Here is a 16,862-nt window from a genome sequence, read left to right on the forward strand (position 1 = left end):
GAGTTAAATAAATACAGGGTAATGGCGGGGTTCTAGGACTAAAGGTTATATTAAAGGAATTAGGTTAACTTTTATATAAGTTAGTCAGTAAAAGTTAAATTAACCTAAAGTTAATAATAACTCTACTAATTAAATATATATATTTAGGTATATAACTAATTAACCTTATATCTAAGAGCTGCAGATAAAGTAATATTAATAAAGAAGTAGTAGGTTAAACTGGGGATATTTAATAGTTATAGCTATTATAAAGAACTTTATATTCAGGAGTCTATTTAGCTTAATTAAAATAGCTTTTATAATTATATTAATAAATAAAATAACTTTATATAAAAAGTAATTTAATAATATAATTACTAAAGCTAAATATATATATTATATTATTTTAATTATATATAATTAAAAAACAAATTATAGTTTAAAATTATAAAAGTAAAGAAATAATATATCTAAAATAAATTATATAACATTAATAAAATAACTGTAATTTTATAAAAAAAGGAATTATATTATTAAAATATATAAACTCAAGAAAAATTAAACTTAAAAAATAAGCTTATTATAATATCTCTTTTAATAACTAATAATTTTAATAAAAAACAGTAAAGTAATTGTAAAATAAGTATAATAATTAGAATATATTAATATAGCTTTTTATACTTTTCTAATTAGTATAAATTGTTACCTGCCCGCAGAGTAGGCACGATTTTATAGCCTGAGGCCACAACTGCTAAAGATTCCATACCCCACCCAGACAACTTAAAAATGTCATTCGACAAACTGCTGTGCTCATTTTTACTTCCCTGGTTACCCGTCTCCTATAATAAGAAGCATTAGTCAACGACCATAGCTTCAGGCTACCCTGCAATCTATCATTCTCCTCATTCTTCCCGCTCCAGCACCAAACTTAACGTGTGTCGGTTATGCCTCTGTGCAGTATTTGCCTCAACATCAACTTCGGCACTATACTACAGCCACGTACAGAAGGCTACCCTGAGCCCACTGGTGGATGGCCTCGAAACTTCGAACTCTACTACTACGATGCGAGCGATTGGAGGGATACTGATTTTGAAAAGGCTCTTGTGCCTCATCAGGACAGCCTTGACAATCTCCAAGCTAGTGCAAGGTCCTGTGAGCTGTGCCAGTTCATTGAGCGCTGCGTGTTAGAAACACTCGCAAAAATCAAGGCATCGAACGGCTTAGGCTTCCGGCATATTGCGGAATCAAATTACACGTTCTGGCTGTCAGGCAGGAATGAAGCGGATGGATTTCAGATCATCGGCTGCCACAATGAACCAAGACACCAGTACCGTATCATGGGTGGCGGTGGAGTCTGTGTCAGCAAAGGTAGGGGCTCTAGAGAATGATCTATATAAGGAAACATGAAGAATCGCGCTTACGCTTTATTCAGATAGCCCACTAGCATGTGTTGTCAAGGGACGACCAGTTTCCCCAGACCCTATGTTTTCTTCCATCTTGGCCCACATTCCCGGTTTGATACAAGATTGCAAAGAAAAACACGGACATGTTGAACACGAGAAGGGGGAGGCCCCAACCAGGATACTGAGAATCGAAGACAATGGTCAGACAATTACGCTCGGAGAGGGAAACATGAATATCGAAGGCGGATATGCAGCCCTTAGCCACTGTTGGGGAGACGGCCCTCAAATCACTCTTAATACTGGCTCCTTCACGAAGCTGACAAAAGGGATGAATGTAGCTGACCTCCCCAAGACATTCCAAGATACCGTCCGGGTTGTCAACCAGCTTGGGATATCATATCTTTGGATTGATAGCTTATGCATATTCCAGGACGACCCGAATGACTGGGCACGTGAGTCGGCGCGCATGGTCAAAGTTTACGGGAATGCAACCGTCGCAATAGCAGCGAGCCGAGCAACGAACAGTTCTGAGGGTTTTCTGGAGAAGCGTATTCAGCAGAACTATATCGCCGCTCCGTTCCGCCATGGTCAAGTTTCTGGAGAAATCTTGATCTTCCCCCTTCATGTTAGAAATGTCGGGGATACATCGCGCTATGCTCGCCTTGAAGATGAACCCCTGACAAATCGAGGATGGGTACTGCAGGAGCGCTACCTGTCTCCACGTACAATCCATTTCGATAGCTCCCAGGTGTGCTTCGAGTGCAAAAGGACATTCATTACTGAAGACGGCTGCTCAGCAAGCCCATCGCGCCTTAATTGGCAATATAAGTTACCAAGTCCCGATTCCTGGGAGGCAGATTGGAAGCAAGTCGTCTGTTTATACTCTCAGCGTAAGCTGACAATCAAAACTGACAAGCTTCCCGCAATAGCCGGCATTGCGGAATACTTCTCAAACATTGTAGCTGCCGCATCTATCGATAGTTGCTACCTGGCTGGTTTATGGCGGACCAACATCATCTTCGGTCTTTGCTGGCAAATCGACGCTCGCAAGGATTTCCAAAGACGAGAAGGCCAGTATCGAGCGCCCACGTGGTCTTGGGCTTCATTGGATGCGGCGATATGGTTTCCCTCTGTGAAATATCCTCTGGCTACTTTCCAGAATGCGCATGTGGCCCTTGACTCACATGAGAGTCCTTTTGGCAAAGTAACTGGCGGCTGGATCCTGTTAAGGGCAAGAAAGTATCACCTATTCAGTAAAGCCGGCAACAACACGAAATTTACAGTTTCATTCCATGCGGAGGGGCCAAACTTTGATATCTCTGTCTTCTGGGAAGATCAGAGGGAGGTATACGGTTTACCAACTATCATGGATTTAGTAGATGATGGCCCATACAAGACGCCTTTTCTAGCAATTCCGCTGGCCTGCTGTGAATCTGGCGTTGACTCTGATTCAGATGAGATGACAATTTTCTGTATAGTGGCAAAAGCGGTGGAGAATGACTTGATCTCACATGGTGGAGTTCCGACCTTTAAGAGAGTTGGAAGCGCAACTTTAAATCTTACAGACAGAGACTGTTTGAAGAGTTTGGGATTATATAATTGGATAAATAGATATACTAAGAATGTAAAGCATAACTTAGAAGATATAAAACTTATTTAAGTAAGTAATAGCTTATTAAATAATAATTGAAAAACTTTAATTTAAGCAATATACTTTATATAGTTATTTATAGATATAAAGAAGGAAGCGAACTGAAAAAAGCGAGACCCGGGCCCGATATACAAAGCCTTTAGTATGAACCGTGCTTAATTATGGCGCCTTTGGGCTTGCCAGTTGTGTCAGACGTGAAGATTACGTATGCAGCGCTGGAACTTGGAATATCCGGGAATGGACCAGCGAAATCAGGCAACGTGCTCATGACCTCTTTGCTGATCACGATGGCAGTGGCGTCCCAGTCATTGGCCATGTCCTTGTATGTGGGCGAACACAGAGCCGCATATGTCTTGGTCTGTTCCATTATGTACTGTATATGCTCTATGGGCGCTTCTGCATAAGCGCAGTGCCTGCCTTGATGATGGTGAGATACGCAATGGCGGCCCACGCTGATTTCTCAAAGCAGACAGCAATGAAAGTATCAGGCTTGGCACTTTGCCTGAGATGAAGACCAGCCAGACGTGATGAGTCCCTGTCCAGCTCGGCGTACGTCAAGTCCCCATCCCACGCGTGGATAGCAGGTGCTATTGGTGTGCTGCGGACCACGTCCTCGAATAGGTCGTGAACACGTCTGTCGACGATGGGAGGGAGACGATTGACCCACGACTTGAGCTGATCTATGTGATGCGCGGGCACAAGATCGAGAATCTTGATGGCATATGATGGAGTGACTTGAATAGCACCAAGAGCCCAAAATAGGCTCTGGGAGACATTGTTGGTGTGGGACTCAGAAACGAATGAGGCTCAGTTTTGAATTGAAAACCTAATGCTCGAGTCAAACCTGACGAGGGTGATTGTGACGTCAAAGTGTCATGTATCAGCTTTCTACTGTCTCTGAAAGGTTGGCCGTCGTCAGCAGGGGTCAACATACCTCTGTGGGATCAGCTCCCCCAATGGAGCGGAACGAGAGTGGAAGGCCCTGAGCCTTGGCAGAACCATTGGACTGGGAGATCTTAAAGAATGAAAAGGCTGCGTTGAATAGCTTCCCACCAGGCATCTTGAGTGTGTGCGTGATATCAGTCAACGACGCATGCTGGTGCGGTAGACTGTCCAGATACGTGGAAAACAGCTGTTTGAGCATTGCGGCAGCTTTATCCCCTCTACCAAAGACTATGCAGGAGATCAGGGTGTTGATGAATGGCCCTACAGCGTCTGTGATGCCATCAAGCTCGATATCTCTTTCTGAGCAAACACGGCCAAAACATATGTCCTGGAGATTAGTGTAGGACCGGAGCACCAAGGCCCACGTAAGTTGGAAGATGCTGGCCATGGAGATGTTGAGCTGCTTTGCTAGGGCCTTGGGACGGGTTCTTGAGTCCACGTCGGTATGATAATAACGGATCCTACGTTGAGCTGTGGGTGCAAGGCCATCAGTGAGTTGGGTAAGACGGCATGCCGTTGCACCCTCCAGCTGGTCTGACCAAGGGCGAAGGGATGCATCGAGGGACGTCTTTTGGATATGGGCAATATTGGCTGAGTAGGGTGTGCCAGGAACTATGGTGAGGTTGGGGTTTGCATAGGCGAAAGCCCAGTCCCTGATGATAGTCCTCAAGGGACCCGCATCGATCAAGGCGTGGCTCACCTGGAAGTGTACGTAGACCTTTCCTTTGGGACCGACACAATGCCAAGGCGGTGTGCAGGGGCATCTGGTGCAAAGGTTCCATTCGCCGACTCCGAAAGTTCTTGCACCATAGGGTCATAATCATTATAGTCATTGTATATCAGTAACTAATATAGGGACAGAACTTGTTGAGGACAACCTAGTTATGTGGTGAGTTATTGATGAAACTGTCGATGAATACAGAGCGGAGCATAGAATGTTATTGGGCGACGCGGTGCCAAGCACGCTGGAAACCCGAAACGTCTGTCAACCTGCGATTCTTGACCGTTGGTAGGAGTAATCTCCCAGAACTGCTGAACATCATACGCCGAGGCATCCTGAGAAGGACACCGCGCTGCATGGGCGACGTGGGATAGATATCCTCTACTACCTCAACACCATTGCCAAGACAGCTGCTAGTGCCTCGTTGAGTGGCTTGGGTTGTTGGTGGCAGATTGGTAGAAGGGGCACGTCGCTCTTTGTGAGTTGCAGGGATGTCTGCTGTAGTGCAGAGGCGACCTCGCGCAGTACTTGCTCATAGAGGGCAAACCACTTAGACAATCTGTCCTGATGCTGAATCTGTGCACCATAATTCCAAGAGACGGTCAAAGCATCTTGTCTCCACGACGGTAGAGGTATCAACAACTGATAGGCGGGTAGCTGAAAGGTTGAAATCGATAGGGCTCAAGGACCTTGGAAGAGACTCGAAAAGCCCATTGCCGCGCTCGAGCTGTTGGAACCGGCCGAGATAGTTGAACAGGATCTCCACCGGTAGAGTCTGTGACCTTCGAAGTGCTTTGGCTGTGAAGTAGGGCACTCCCAGACCTGGTATAGCACGACGGATCTCTTTGATAAGGATGGCAGAGTCAATGTAATCACTCGGGGCGTCAAGCACAAAGGGGGCAATTGCAGTGAACCAACCGACTGTTTCATGCACTGAAGCCGTCATATCTTGCGAGTGGTCTCGTCCATGAGTCTCAGTGTGGAACGTGGGTACTGCCCTGTCAAAGAACACGGCGGAGAAGATGTGTGCGGCCATGGGTAGTAGGACGTCGAGGACTACGGCCTTGAGGCTCTTCGTCTGCAACGTGAGGAAGGGCTGAGGTGATGGACAGGGTCTAGAGCGAACTCGCCCTGTATCAAATTGTTGAAGTCGTTAAAAGTCTTGTTCGGTGCCCAGAAATCTAGATATGGCTCTGTTGGTGTAAACGGAAGAGCGAGTACAGTCGATGTGTTTGTCTCGGCATTAGACTGTAAACCTATCGCTAGTATGACCAGAATATCTGGGTACCAGGTAACGAAATACCCACAATCAGTTTCTCTAGATCTCGCAGGGTTATCCGCCCTGACACGAGATTCATAAGAAGATGGTGCGCGACCAGGAAGATATACATAAAGCCGTGAACTTGTACTAGCCTGGCTATCATTAGCTGGCTGGCACTAATATCAAGGCCACGCTCGGCTTAGATAATGATATCCTGTGCTTCTTCTAAAGTGTTCAATTCGGCAGCGGCGTAGGAGAGCGAACCTTGGATACCGCTGGTCACCATCTGCGTCCACTGCCTGTTGACCCCTTGTCGAAACGGGCACGGAGCATCGGATGACAACGGACCAACTCCAAAAGAGCTACGTGAAGCACAGTCTCAGATGTAGGAGGTCGTAGCTTGAAGAGCATACTCTGATTAAGTGGTTCTCGCCATCGGGGAAATGCGCGAGATGGAGTCTCTGGATGGGCGAGAGGGGAAAGTGTGTAAGCTCATCCTCTCCTTGGTTGAGCCATCAGAGGAACCCTTCGGCTGCTGTGCCTTGGCCGTCATGGCCGTGATGTTTATGTTGCCGCTCTTGAGTATGTTCTGCACCGGGAGGGAGACCCCTCGTCGTCGACAAAGGGCCACGACCTGCATAGCGGTGATGGGATCGCCTTCCATGCTGATGAATCAGCGCGTAGGGAGACCTGGTCTGCCAGGTTAATGATCTCAGGCACTGCCTCGCTGATAATCTGCTCTACGGGGCTGTGGGCGCTCTCAGGTCCTGCCTCTAGGTCGGTGGGTGCCATCGAAGTTCCTGTTGATGCGCTCGTATACCTCGTCCAGTTGGATCCATTGGCCTCGCACCTTGGACACTGAGCTCACACGAAAGCGAGTTTGTGACCCTTACCCTCAGAGCAGTAGGAGATTAGGTCTCCTGGTCTTCATACACGGGAGAGTCCAGGCACCAGTAGAAGGCCAGTGTCCACAAAGGCCTCTTTCGTCTTGTCAGAGTTGTTGATATATCCGCGAGCCATGATCGGACCCTGGACGAGGAGCTCGCCCATGCCGCCGATGGGCATCAGAACACTTGGATTGTAAGGATCAACCAGCCACGTGTTGCAACCTACAGAGCCGCCAATGACCCTAGGATGTGGAGGGAGTCCGGTCCTATCGTCATAAGCACACATGACGCAGAATTCCGTTGGTCCGTACCCGTGGAGGGCCGTGCAGCCGCCCTTGCTCCATTTCTTGTTCGTCTCTTAAGAGACGTTGAATTGGCTAACATGAAATGGTCCAAGTGCGATAAAATAAGACAAGTTTGATAAGATGGAATGATAAGTGTGCACGGGCCACAACCACAGGCAACTTCGACTTCACTTCACCTTACTCTTATGCGTACATTGATGCGATGTGAAGGCCACTACAGGAGCAGCATAGGTTGATGAGTTGGCCGCTCAGTTCTCTACTGGCTGCTAGGTTTTAAAGGAATTTGATTGTTTAGGTGAGCACCATTGGAATGAATTGTCTATGTAGCTTAGAAATGCTTGACATGAATGTTTCGCTTAAAAAGCATCATTGAAGACAATCAGGGTGATGCCTTAGCCAGTTTTAATGCTAAGCTTTAAAATGACGTGCAAACTACGTGCTGGTGATATCGAAGGTCATTTAAGTCTTGTCTTAACTTACTGAGCAATTATCTCGCAGAGATATCCCCTTCCCCAACGACGCAAAAGATGCGGGTTCCGGGTAGTTGGTTCTCACTCGGGTCATCGACAAGCTCGACATCCTTAATCAGTGAGGGATATTTATGTTCTGTGTCTTCACAGCATAAAGTACCAAAATCAGAGCTGAAGCATTGAGCGACTTGGTCTGATCTGATTGACTTGGTGGAGTGTCAGTCCGGATTTCCGGAAGACAAATTCCGTGCATTGGAAGATTTGTCTAAGGTGGCAAATGCCCTACGATTGGGGGGAAGGGCCTTAGCGGCAGAAAGCTTTACCGAGCTGTGACTCGCAGATGTCCCGGTCGGATTATGGCCCGTGTTATATAAGTGATGGTCGCTTCGGTGAGTTCCTGTTGAAGGCAGAAGGCCCGCTCCAAGCACGGTTTGACGTCGGGTGATTAACATTTAGTAGCTCCAAGATTGGTATCAGCCGTTTTCTGAAGCTAGGTTGGCAGTAATTCCATTTTCACAAGAACACAACCCTTCGGTTCCACAGCAGGTAAATCGGCTGCCGTCAGGTCGTGATGCCTTTCTCAACGCCACGTTCCTTGCAGAGCCCGCTTGTCTATCGCCACAGCAGTAGAAGAGTAACGTATCTTTGATTTCAGTATCTCGAGAAATCAATGCCGGAAATGCGCCGCGTTGGACTCCGACCTTAGGAGCGACTATGTAGAACCCCACGATCTGGGAATGAGAGTTCGGCAATTCCTGCTAGGTACTCCGCGCTTGGCGGTTCGAAATCGGTATTCCGGACTCCGGCAATCGTTGCCTGTATCTCTGGGCCCCGAAGACCATTACTGATATGATTTCTGTAAATTCCGTTCTGGAAACCCGATCTCTGGATGATGTAAAACCTGCTATGGGCTCTGCCGGAAATCAGGCTTCGGTATTGTATAGTAGTTAATTGAACATCAATGACCGTCCTATATATGCAAAAAGGCTCGGCTTTTGAGTTCTTCTGGGAGGTAGTGTAAGACACTTATTCTATATAAATTCAGTGCCCGGAACACAGAATCTTGTGGATGAAAACAGCGAGATAGAGGAGCAGAGAAGCAAAAAAAGTAGTTCGTATAAGGTGATTACGTTTCAAAGGCTGGTAATAGCCCGCTGACAGACTCAAGTCGATCTGTAAGATAGCCGCTTAAATAAGAATTCAGGCCGATTTAGGTTGCAATATAAATACTATTCCACCATTACCAAAGAGCTGTATATATCTCAGGAGGCGCAATATGATACTATTTTGCAGACCCGAAGCAGTTAAAAAGTCGAAACTTTAATCATTTCTAGCCAACATCTCCGTATCAAAAGTACCGTCGTAGATCGAATTTAACTCTCCGAGACACTAGAAGAGCTATAGGCGGTAGATATCTAAGCTTTAGACTTTAAAGCTAGAGGTGTCTCTAGCCTTGTAAGATTATCTAGACAGGTCCAGGTATTAGTAGCTTTGCACAGATGGCAAGAGCCTTCTACTCGAGCTGCAGAATCTCGCATAATATCTAAAGGAAGTATATAGGTTCAAACTTGATGTAAAAGAGCTTAATGTGTTAGCTTTTGCTCGGGAGCTAAATGCATCCAGCGGTCGTATGTCGTCTTACGGGCAAAGAGCAGAAACAAATCCTGACATAGCTTGATTTCTAGCAACTAGGAAACGAGGTTTATTTTATATCCCAGCCTTTGCAAATTGGCAATCTTTAGAAGCGAGAATCTGTTTCATGCGATATAGACGCGATGTAGGGTTTCTTGACTAGTTCTTGGTATTTTATTTTATCCTTTTCTGGCAGATCAGGTCATTGTGGACTGTAAAAGGCCAATCTACGAAAGTGCCTGACGTTGCGTCTTCTTGCGGCTGACTGCCTTAGCGGAATGGCGCCAATTGGTTTAATTCTGCTATATGTTATTTGCCATGATTCTCAATTTGTCCCCCAAATGACACATTGCACATCTGATAGAGTGCTGCTCTTGCTGAAAAGTGTTGAGGTTTGGAAGTATTGGAAGATGAGAGTCTTGTTTAGCCAGTCAATTTGAACTAACCCAGCTTCTCAAAAACGTAATACAAGCCATTATGCGGTTCACGCTCGAATTAGTTCTCGTCTAACTATAGAGTTGACAGGCGCGAGGTTGAGACTGTATGAAATAGAGGTAACTTCTGAATCAGACTATTTAAGTTAAAGAAAACACTTCCTCCTTATGCCTAGGGGTTTCGAACTTTATTGCTTCCCCTTCCATAATACCATGGATATAGCACTCCCCTACAAGTGAGTATTTGCCCTCAGCTTCTTTTCTCACCACAAAGGGCACGTCAGACCCATAAAAGATACATACCAAGTCTCCCTTCTTAGCCCTCATTGGGACATAGCCTACCAATCCAATATCGGTTGCAGCAAAGCGCCGTGACTTTGTTAGGCTGGTAAAGGATTCAAGGCCTTTGATTCCCTTCGACCGATCCCTTTGCAAAAGATACTCTGGGACAACATCTACTTCAAGAGTTTGACGGACAAATGATGCAACATCGTCGAGGATGAAATCTCGAAGGGCCTGTTTTCCATCCAGGGTCCGATTACAGACCAGAGTCCGCAAGAAAGGTGCCCAGCTAATCTTCCCAACTGGTTTTCTGGGAAATGTACGCTTGACAACATGGGTTATGAAGGGGTCACGGCAATGGGCCAATCTTTCTGTCGCCGCCAACCAGATGTTCTTCGCCTCTTCGATCATGTTCTTGTTAATACCCAGATGGCTCATTGGTTCGAAGTTATAGAAATGGGCATTTTCGCCGGCAAAAGTGTCTGGTGTGGCAGGTGACTCGTTTCCGACTGTGTGGAGCATGTCGACGATTTTGCCCTTCACGTGGAGAACAGTCTCGTCGTCGGATGTCCATACCTGCTTAGGCAGTTTTGCACTTGCGTTGAATTTTACCTGGTTTTTGGTTCCGGTGAGGCTGCTTTGAGGATCAAGCCGTTCAAAGTCTGGCACCCAAGAAGGCGAAGAGTACTGACTACCAGCTTTATCTGAGCTGCTGCCAAGAGCTCGGAGGCTATTGTTCTCTAAAATATCCCAGAGAACAAAATTACGGAATACATCTCCAGGTGAGAGGGTTGAATCCTTTCTAAGATAGTTGCTTCTTATGTCCTGGGTCGTCACACCAAGCATGCCGAAAATCTTGTCCTCAGATCTTGTGACCAAAAATGATCGGCTGTCGAGGATCAAGTCAAGAAGCTTCAAGTTGTCTTGCGGTTCATGGTAGAACCACAATCGTGGGAAAAAGACCTTCCACTTGTGGTGAAGGACTGATCTTGCTGAAGATATCAGCGATATACCCGAAATGGTGGTGTCCAGCGACTGATAGGCGGGAATATCCTTGTAGACTTTCTTGTGCGCGGTCATGTACTCCACCGACCTCTCAAATACCGGCCACGGAATGGACTGCTTCTCAATGATGACTTGCCCGCGCTTCGCCAGCACGGCCTCTTGGAAGACCCAAGTGCGCTGAAACCAAGGACGGCGGAGTAAGTTGATGATTGGAGTCCAGTTGATTTCATCTTTTGTCAAAAAGCACCATAAAAAGTAAGAGGACCGGAGAGGATCCTTCGATCCCAAACATCTCCATTCTAAATCGGCCCGACGGATGGCTTCTACGGCGCCTTCAACGGAGGGGTCCATTTTGCCTAGGTATATGAGCACCTGTGAGGCTTGAGAGTAGATCTCGCCCATAAGCTTCATCTGAGATGTTGTCTCCTTATCATCAGATTGATTGATACAGAGCCGGTCCGTCCAAAGAACGCGCTCGCGGTCTGGAAGGCGCAAGTCGGATAAGGCATCATGAAGGTTGGTATAAATGACCTCAGTATGTCCTGAGCAGTTTATGGGGCAAGTAACAGTTCCATCCCCCCAGTGATATGACAGAGCTTCGTACCTGGTGTTCCAGGAAAGTTCAGCATGAATAAGACGACACTTGAGTTCTTCGCCAGGAGCCCCTGGCTCAAGTATAAGAAGTCGGATCTCCTTCTCCCGGGTCATTGGCTTGTAGATCGTGTCATTGGCATCATCTGGAGGCTGAACTAGCTTCGGTGGTATTATACGGAAAATGGTAGAGTCGACAATGTCCGCAAATATACCTTGATCTCTGAGTGGCTCATACACGTATGTACCTAGTAATGAGAAAGCAATAAAAGCCACAACCAGTCTCATTCCGGTGATTCGCGGGACTCTGAAACGCAGAGCAGTAAATCGTCTATCGTGGGAGAATTGGCGCGCGTGGGTCAATCCATTCATTATCTGTGGAGGTATGTTTTTGAAGCGTGCGTTCATCCATGAGGTCTGCGGGAATGGTGGCCTAGAGAATGGTCGTAGCAACGGGTAAGACCCTCTTCGGCCAACGCCATGTAGAGCCTGTGTTTGACTTGCGCGTAATGTCCATTGCCTTGGCATTGTGAAGGAAAAAAGGGTGTTTTGGTAATCAAAGCGGTAGATTCAATGTATCAGAGAAAGGAAAGAAAGACTCTAACATAAAATCGAAAATTAGCCGCTTACTAAAATTGCAGAACGAATGTACTGCAGACCTGACCCTTGGGGTATGAATGACTTATTGGGCATTGCATTTGAAGGGAGGTTTGCTGTATTTTATGTCTAGTCTTGCATAATCAGCATCCCCCCACCACTTGTCCTCTGGACGAAAACACCCTCGGGGTGAGGACCAATAAGAGGATGGCTTACAATAGAATCGCTGATCATATGGTACGGACAGCATCCAATGGCATATCGAGGATTGAGGGGTTGATATAGCCCCCAGGGGCTATAAATGTCAGCATCGGTACTTTGCCACTGTGGGAATGTTGTGGATACCATATTGCTATCGATATGCATATGTGACTAATTAGTCAGACTTATAGCCAATAAGAAGCAACTATTTCTGTTCCGCTATAGGGCGAGATACAAAGATAAAGTGCGGAATCTGACATTTGTAACCCCTGGGGACTGTACTGCCTGTAGGGGTACTGGCCAGGGCAGGAGGTCTTGCCCATCCCACCAAAGAGAGACACTGCTCGGTGAATGGTTCGATTACAAGCAGCGTCTTGACTGTATTTGCTTTGTGAGAAAAAACAATGACAACTCATCAATGCGTAAATTCGTAATCTGCAAGTGGCTGTCACCTAAGAAATAACCATGCCTTGTGCATTCTTTTGGGGCTTTTCCGTGTCTACTTTGAAAACTCTGCCAGTAACCAAGCTTAACGTTCAGGTTTGGGGCTTATGTGACCTAATTTTGGCATGCAACCGCCTCGGCCTATTGCCCAGCGTCTCTCTTCTATTTTTTAATTCCTCCATATCGGTGCTACTTTTGTCGCCGTTCTTCCTTGTAGCCGGCTTCTCTATTGACATATGTTAAGCTTCGGGTCTCCGTATAATGTTCGGACGGCATCTAGAGCATTACCAATAGTAATCCCATAGCATGAAGAAAAGTCATAACCGACGCGCATTATTTAAATGTGGAAGAACTTTCGACATGTGATACAGAGTAGCGAAATCAAACATCCGAGTAAGGTTCAACGAGGTTACTTTAGAGCATAGGACGAGACTGGTGGTGAGCAAGCATGGCGATGTTTATGCTTGAGAACAAGACGGAAGGCGAGGCCATGCTGATCTTCTGCCCTTCATATATCGTGCTGCTTTGTTCGTTGGCTTTATATATTGGTATCATTGTTGCAGATAAGTAGTACATACCTTGGCTCTCGGCTCCAGACATCGGGGTCAGGGGAGGAAATGAACCTGTACCCACTATCAACCGATCGTTTCACCGCAGTCAAATCCACTGCCTGGCACTGGAAATCCCTATCTCGGACCAGTGGGCAGTGGAAACCAGCCCGTCGTCTTGATAAGCTTCACCACTACTCTGGGTTTTCTTAGACCTAACGACTCATGACTGACATGTCTTTGCCGCTCTTGGCGCTCATAAACAGGCAACGGAATCCAATCTATGAGAGAAATAACAACGAGTTGATCAACCGTCCTTCGCTGTTCTGGCATGAGCTTCATTTGTGGGCGGAAGCGCCAGCAACTTCTTAGAATGCCTCTTAATATATGTCTCTATCCTCTTAGAATAATTACCCAATAAGTATCTTACTCTCCTCAGTAAGTAGATTGCATGGGATGATATCAACTGCTTCTACATCTAGCTGCCATCGGTGCTCCTTGGGAGGTTGCCAGATCTGATATTGACCAGCTTGCCCACCACTAACCTGAACTTTAGTGCCTGGTAGGACTAAGTCAAACAGCCATGCTGTGAACTCATATTTAGTTTCGATCTCTGCCAGTTCTGATTGAAAACTTGGTACCCCTTGATCTGGCGACAGACTGAGGATAGCTACTTCTTGAGGTACCTCATCCCTAGCTAGTGCTGGCCTGCTAGGAATGATGAGATACCTCTTCTCTCCATCTTCGATGTCAAGCCCAGGCTGGGGTTGGATACCGATAAAGTACTGTTTGCCATTTACAACTTCAATGGTGAAATAGCTTCCTGTCTTGTTTATGGCGAATGGCCGCGTGCTGATGAGTGCTCGGCCCTGATACATCAGTCGGCCATCCGGCTGGCAATGGCAGGAACCTTCAGCAACTTTGGCGCCTCTGCGAAGCAGTGTTCGGGGAATCCATCTGCAGTTATCGCGGCACAGTCTCTCGCTCTGGATAAACAGGATGCTCAAGGGCAGAGTGCCGATGGAGGTGAGGAGTATACGTATCCGCTCTTCGGGAGAGCTCTCTCTTAAAATGGCGTCGATATCCGTGCCAAGAGTGGTTGCCAGACAGACTGCCTCGTCCTCCAGCCGGGTAAGGTCTCGCGTTGTAAGGCTGGTAAACATTACCCGAAATAATTCAGCTGGAGTAAAATTGTTGCTGTAGCGATGCGAAGGAGGAAGACTTCCAAATGAATTCAGTGAAGCATTCGCCGTGATTCGGAAGAAGCGAGATTTGTTGTATTGGTCGACTCTCGAGACGAACGAACTTGGCGGAGCCTCGCCCGCATGAGCGATGGGCGTCTCCGACGCACTCAGTGGATTGTCAAGGCTTAGTCCTAGGGTCAACATCTGCCATAAACCGTGTAGGGCTCGCAGATACTTATTTGGACTACGGTTACCCGCGAGCGGAAGAGGCGGTAATTTTTGAATCTTCTCCAAAGCCTCTATACTCTCAGCATCTTCGAGTTTGGCGCCAAGCTCTATCATTCTATAGCATGCTGGATCTCGCAACTTCTCATACCTGTCCATCCACGTAGGGATGTCTGTATGATAGTACAGAGCTTTATGCCAGAACATTTTCATCTCTAGGCCGACGTGCTTCAACTCGTAGAATTCGTCGGCAAAGCAGAAGGAGAGAGACTTTGAGAGGCGACCCTCCTGTAGGGTCCATAGTCTAGACGCCCAAGGTGACCTCCAAATTCGTATCAGGACCTCCTCGCGTTGAGTATTGCTCATCGTGTTCATAAGGGACTTATCGAGAACCACGACCTTCTCGGCGCCCGAGTAGATGCTAGCCATTTTCTTGATTTCCTGCTTTCGTTCCTCCTCGTGGCCAACGGGTATGCAGAGTGTGTCGATCCAAAAGTGAACGTTGTCAATGTCGGGGCACGACTTGCTTGCCGAAAGCTGCAAGTGACTCAGCTGGCATCTGGGGAGTGCATTCTCCCTTGGATTCCCCATCCCCTCGGACCAAACGTGGGATATAGCGACATATGGGGGCGTGGGACCTTCATCCACGCCCATCTGAAAGATGCGAACAAAGGGCCCATCGATCCGGATCAAGGGGGTACCGCCTCGCCGGACACAGGAAAGAACCAGGTTGACTTCAAAACCGTGGCTAAGAGAGATAAATTCGCAGTCGCAGTCCCGGTCAAAAAGGTGCTTCGTCACGTACGTTGACTCGTCCATCTGGTACCCGACACACTTCTCCGTAGTACACTTTGAGTGATCTCCAGGGATACCTCGACGATCGAGAAAGGTGAGGTACCAGCGAAGACCCAAGTTACCCTGTGATAGGTATTCCCTATCACAGGTTTCCACTTGATATGGGCAGTAGCTGGCCCTCTCCAGGAGCTGAGAGATAATCGGGTCGCTATGATAGGAACTTGTGAACTCTACCTTGTTAAGGAGTCTTTCGTGAGTGCTTGCTTTGTCAACGCGAAATAGTGGTTCGCTATCAGCTCCAGCAATGGGAACGAAATTGCTATATACCGTCGGTAGTGCTTCGCAAAGAGTCATTCCCAGGATTTTGATAGAGAGAAGTACTGCCGCCATGGTAGGGTATCCAGGTGCCCCAGGGTCGTCCAGATTCGTCTCGGCAGTAATAGGTAAAGGTAAGTGTCTCGTTTTAGACACGACACTATCGGCGGTCACTAGCACACGCACAATCTGATTTAGGCGCTTAAACTTTTCGGCGGCTGGTTCATCGGCCTCGCGAGCAAGCCAAAGATATATAAGCATTTCAAGCTTCAGGGTAGTTACCACGGCGTAGTCACGGCCTTCCTCGACCTGGATAAAGTCCCGCCAGTCGAATTCGATGCCGCAGATGTGCCCGAATATTTCCTTCATGAGGCCGAAGAAAAGCCATGCCTGGAGATATGGTGCGAGTCTAGTTGCTTTACCACCAGTCTCAATGAACTTTTCCGCAAAGTCGGAGAATCGAGAACCGTCGTACTCGAAATCCTTATCGTATAAGTAGCGAATTTTGAATGAATGTGCATGATCTTGTGTTACTACGTCGTCGCCGACGACTCGTACCAAGTCGGCCCTCGGGCGGTTAAGGTGTTCCATGAAATGGTGCCGAGAGAGAGGGCGTTGGCAGCTGAGGACAATGATCAGTTGACAGTTGTAGCCTAGAATGAAGCTTCTGTACCTTGGTTCATATGCTTTTCTGAGGGTAGGGGAAATGCCATAGAGAACTTGTTGGTGATGATAAAAGGCAAAAAAAGGGATGGGGACCTCAGGCTGACTCTTGGTGTCTTGCAGGCTTCTCCTGTTGGTGCGTTGGCTCAGCTGGACTGGGTTGGCAAACTATTGAGCGGTGCATGCAGGTTTCTGCAAGCCACATGAAAAATATTACCAAGTAACAGAAGGATCAGGTAGTCAACCCCGGGGAGACCGTGTCGCGAAATGTGATTGGACGTTGACTGTGCGCAAGAGAGAAGAGGAATCTTCCCTGGGGTATGA

At 47.1% G+C, this 16,862-nt stretch overlaps 5 protein-coding genes across 5 annotated transcripts; 1 reads left to right on the plus strand and 4 right to left on the minus strand.

Moving 5' to 3' along the window:
- Positions 1-923: 923 nt before the first annotated feature.
- FPRO_15955 (uncharacterized protein) lies at positions 924-3,042 on the plus strand (the record flags this gene model as incomplete). The annotated part of the gene is made up of 2 exons (XM_031224881.1): positions 924-1,347; positions 1,412-3,042. 2 exons carry the CDS (start codon positions 924-926, stop codon positions 3,040-3,042), a joined length of 2,055 nt encoding a protein of 684 aa, XP_031090096.1.
- Positions 3,043-3,417: 375 nt separating this feature from the next.
- On the minus strand, positions 3,418-4,788 carry FPRO_15956 (uncharacterized protein; the record flags this gene model as incomplete). Its single annotated transcript, XM_031224882.1, has 3 exons — positions 3,418-3,798; positions 3,968-4,631; positions 4,679-4,788. The coding sequence occupies 3 exons, from the start codon at positions 4,786-4,788 to the stop codon at positions 3,418-3,420; spliced, it is 1,155 nt and encodes a 384-aa protein (XP_031090097.1).
- A 461-nt stretch (positions 4,789-5,249) lies between these two features.
- Positions 5,250-7,133, minus strand: FPRO_15957 (uncharacterized protein; the record flags this gene model as incomplete). Its single annotated transcript, XM_031224883.1, has 2 exons — positions 5,250-5,777; positions 6,894-7,133. 2 exons carry the CDS (start codon positions 7,131-7,133, stop codon positions 5,250-5,252), a joined length of 768 nt encoding a protein of 255 aa, XP_031090098.1.
- A 2,032-nt stretch (positions 7,134-9,165) lies between these two features.
- FPRO_15958 (uncharacterized protein) lies at positions 9,166-12,094 on the minus strand (the record flags this gene model as incomplete). The annotated part of the gene is made up of 2 exons (XM_031224884.1): positions 9,166-9,204; positions 9,992-12,094. The coding sequence occupies 2 exons, from the start codon at positions 12,092-12,094 to the stop codon at positions 9,166-9,168; spliced, it is 2,142 nt and encodes a 713-aa protein (XP_031090099.1).
- Positions 12,095-13,766: 1,672 nt separating this feature from the next.
- On the minus strand, positions 13,767-16,466 carry FPRO_15959 (uncharacterized protein; the record flags this gene model as incomplete). Its single annotated transcript, XM_031224885.1, has 1 exon — positions 13,767-16,466. The coding sequence occupies one exon, from the start codon at positions 16,464-16,466 to the stop codon at positions 13,767-13,769; it is 2,700 nt and encodes an 899-aa protein (XP_031090100.1).
- Positions 16,467-16,862: the final 396 nt, after the last annotated feature.

This window comes from Fusarium proliferatum, assembly GCF_900067095.1.
Source record: "Fusarium proliferatum ET1 genome assembly, contig: FPRO_scaffold017, whole genome shotgun sequence".
NCBI classification, from domain to species: domain Eukaryota; kingdom Fungi; phylum Ascomycota; class Sordariomycetes; order Hypocreales; family Nectriaceae; genus Fusarium; species Fusarium proliferatum.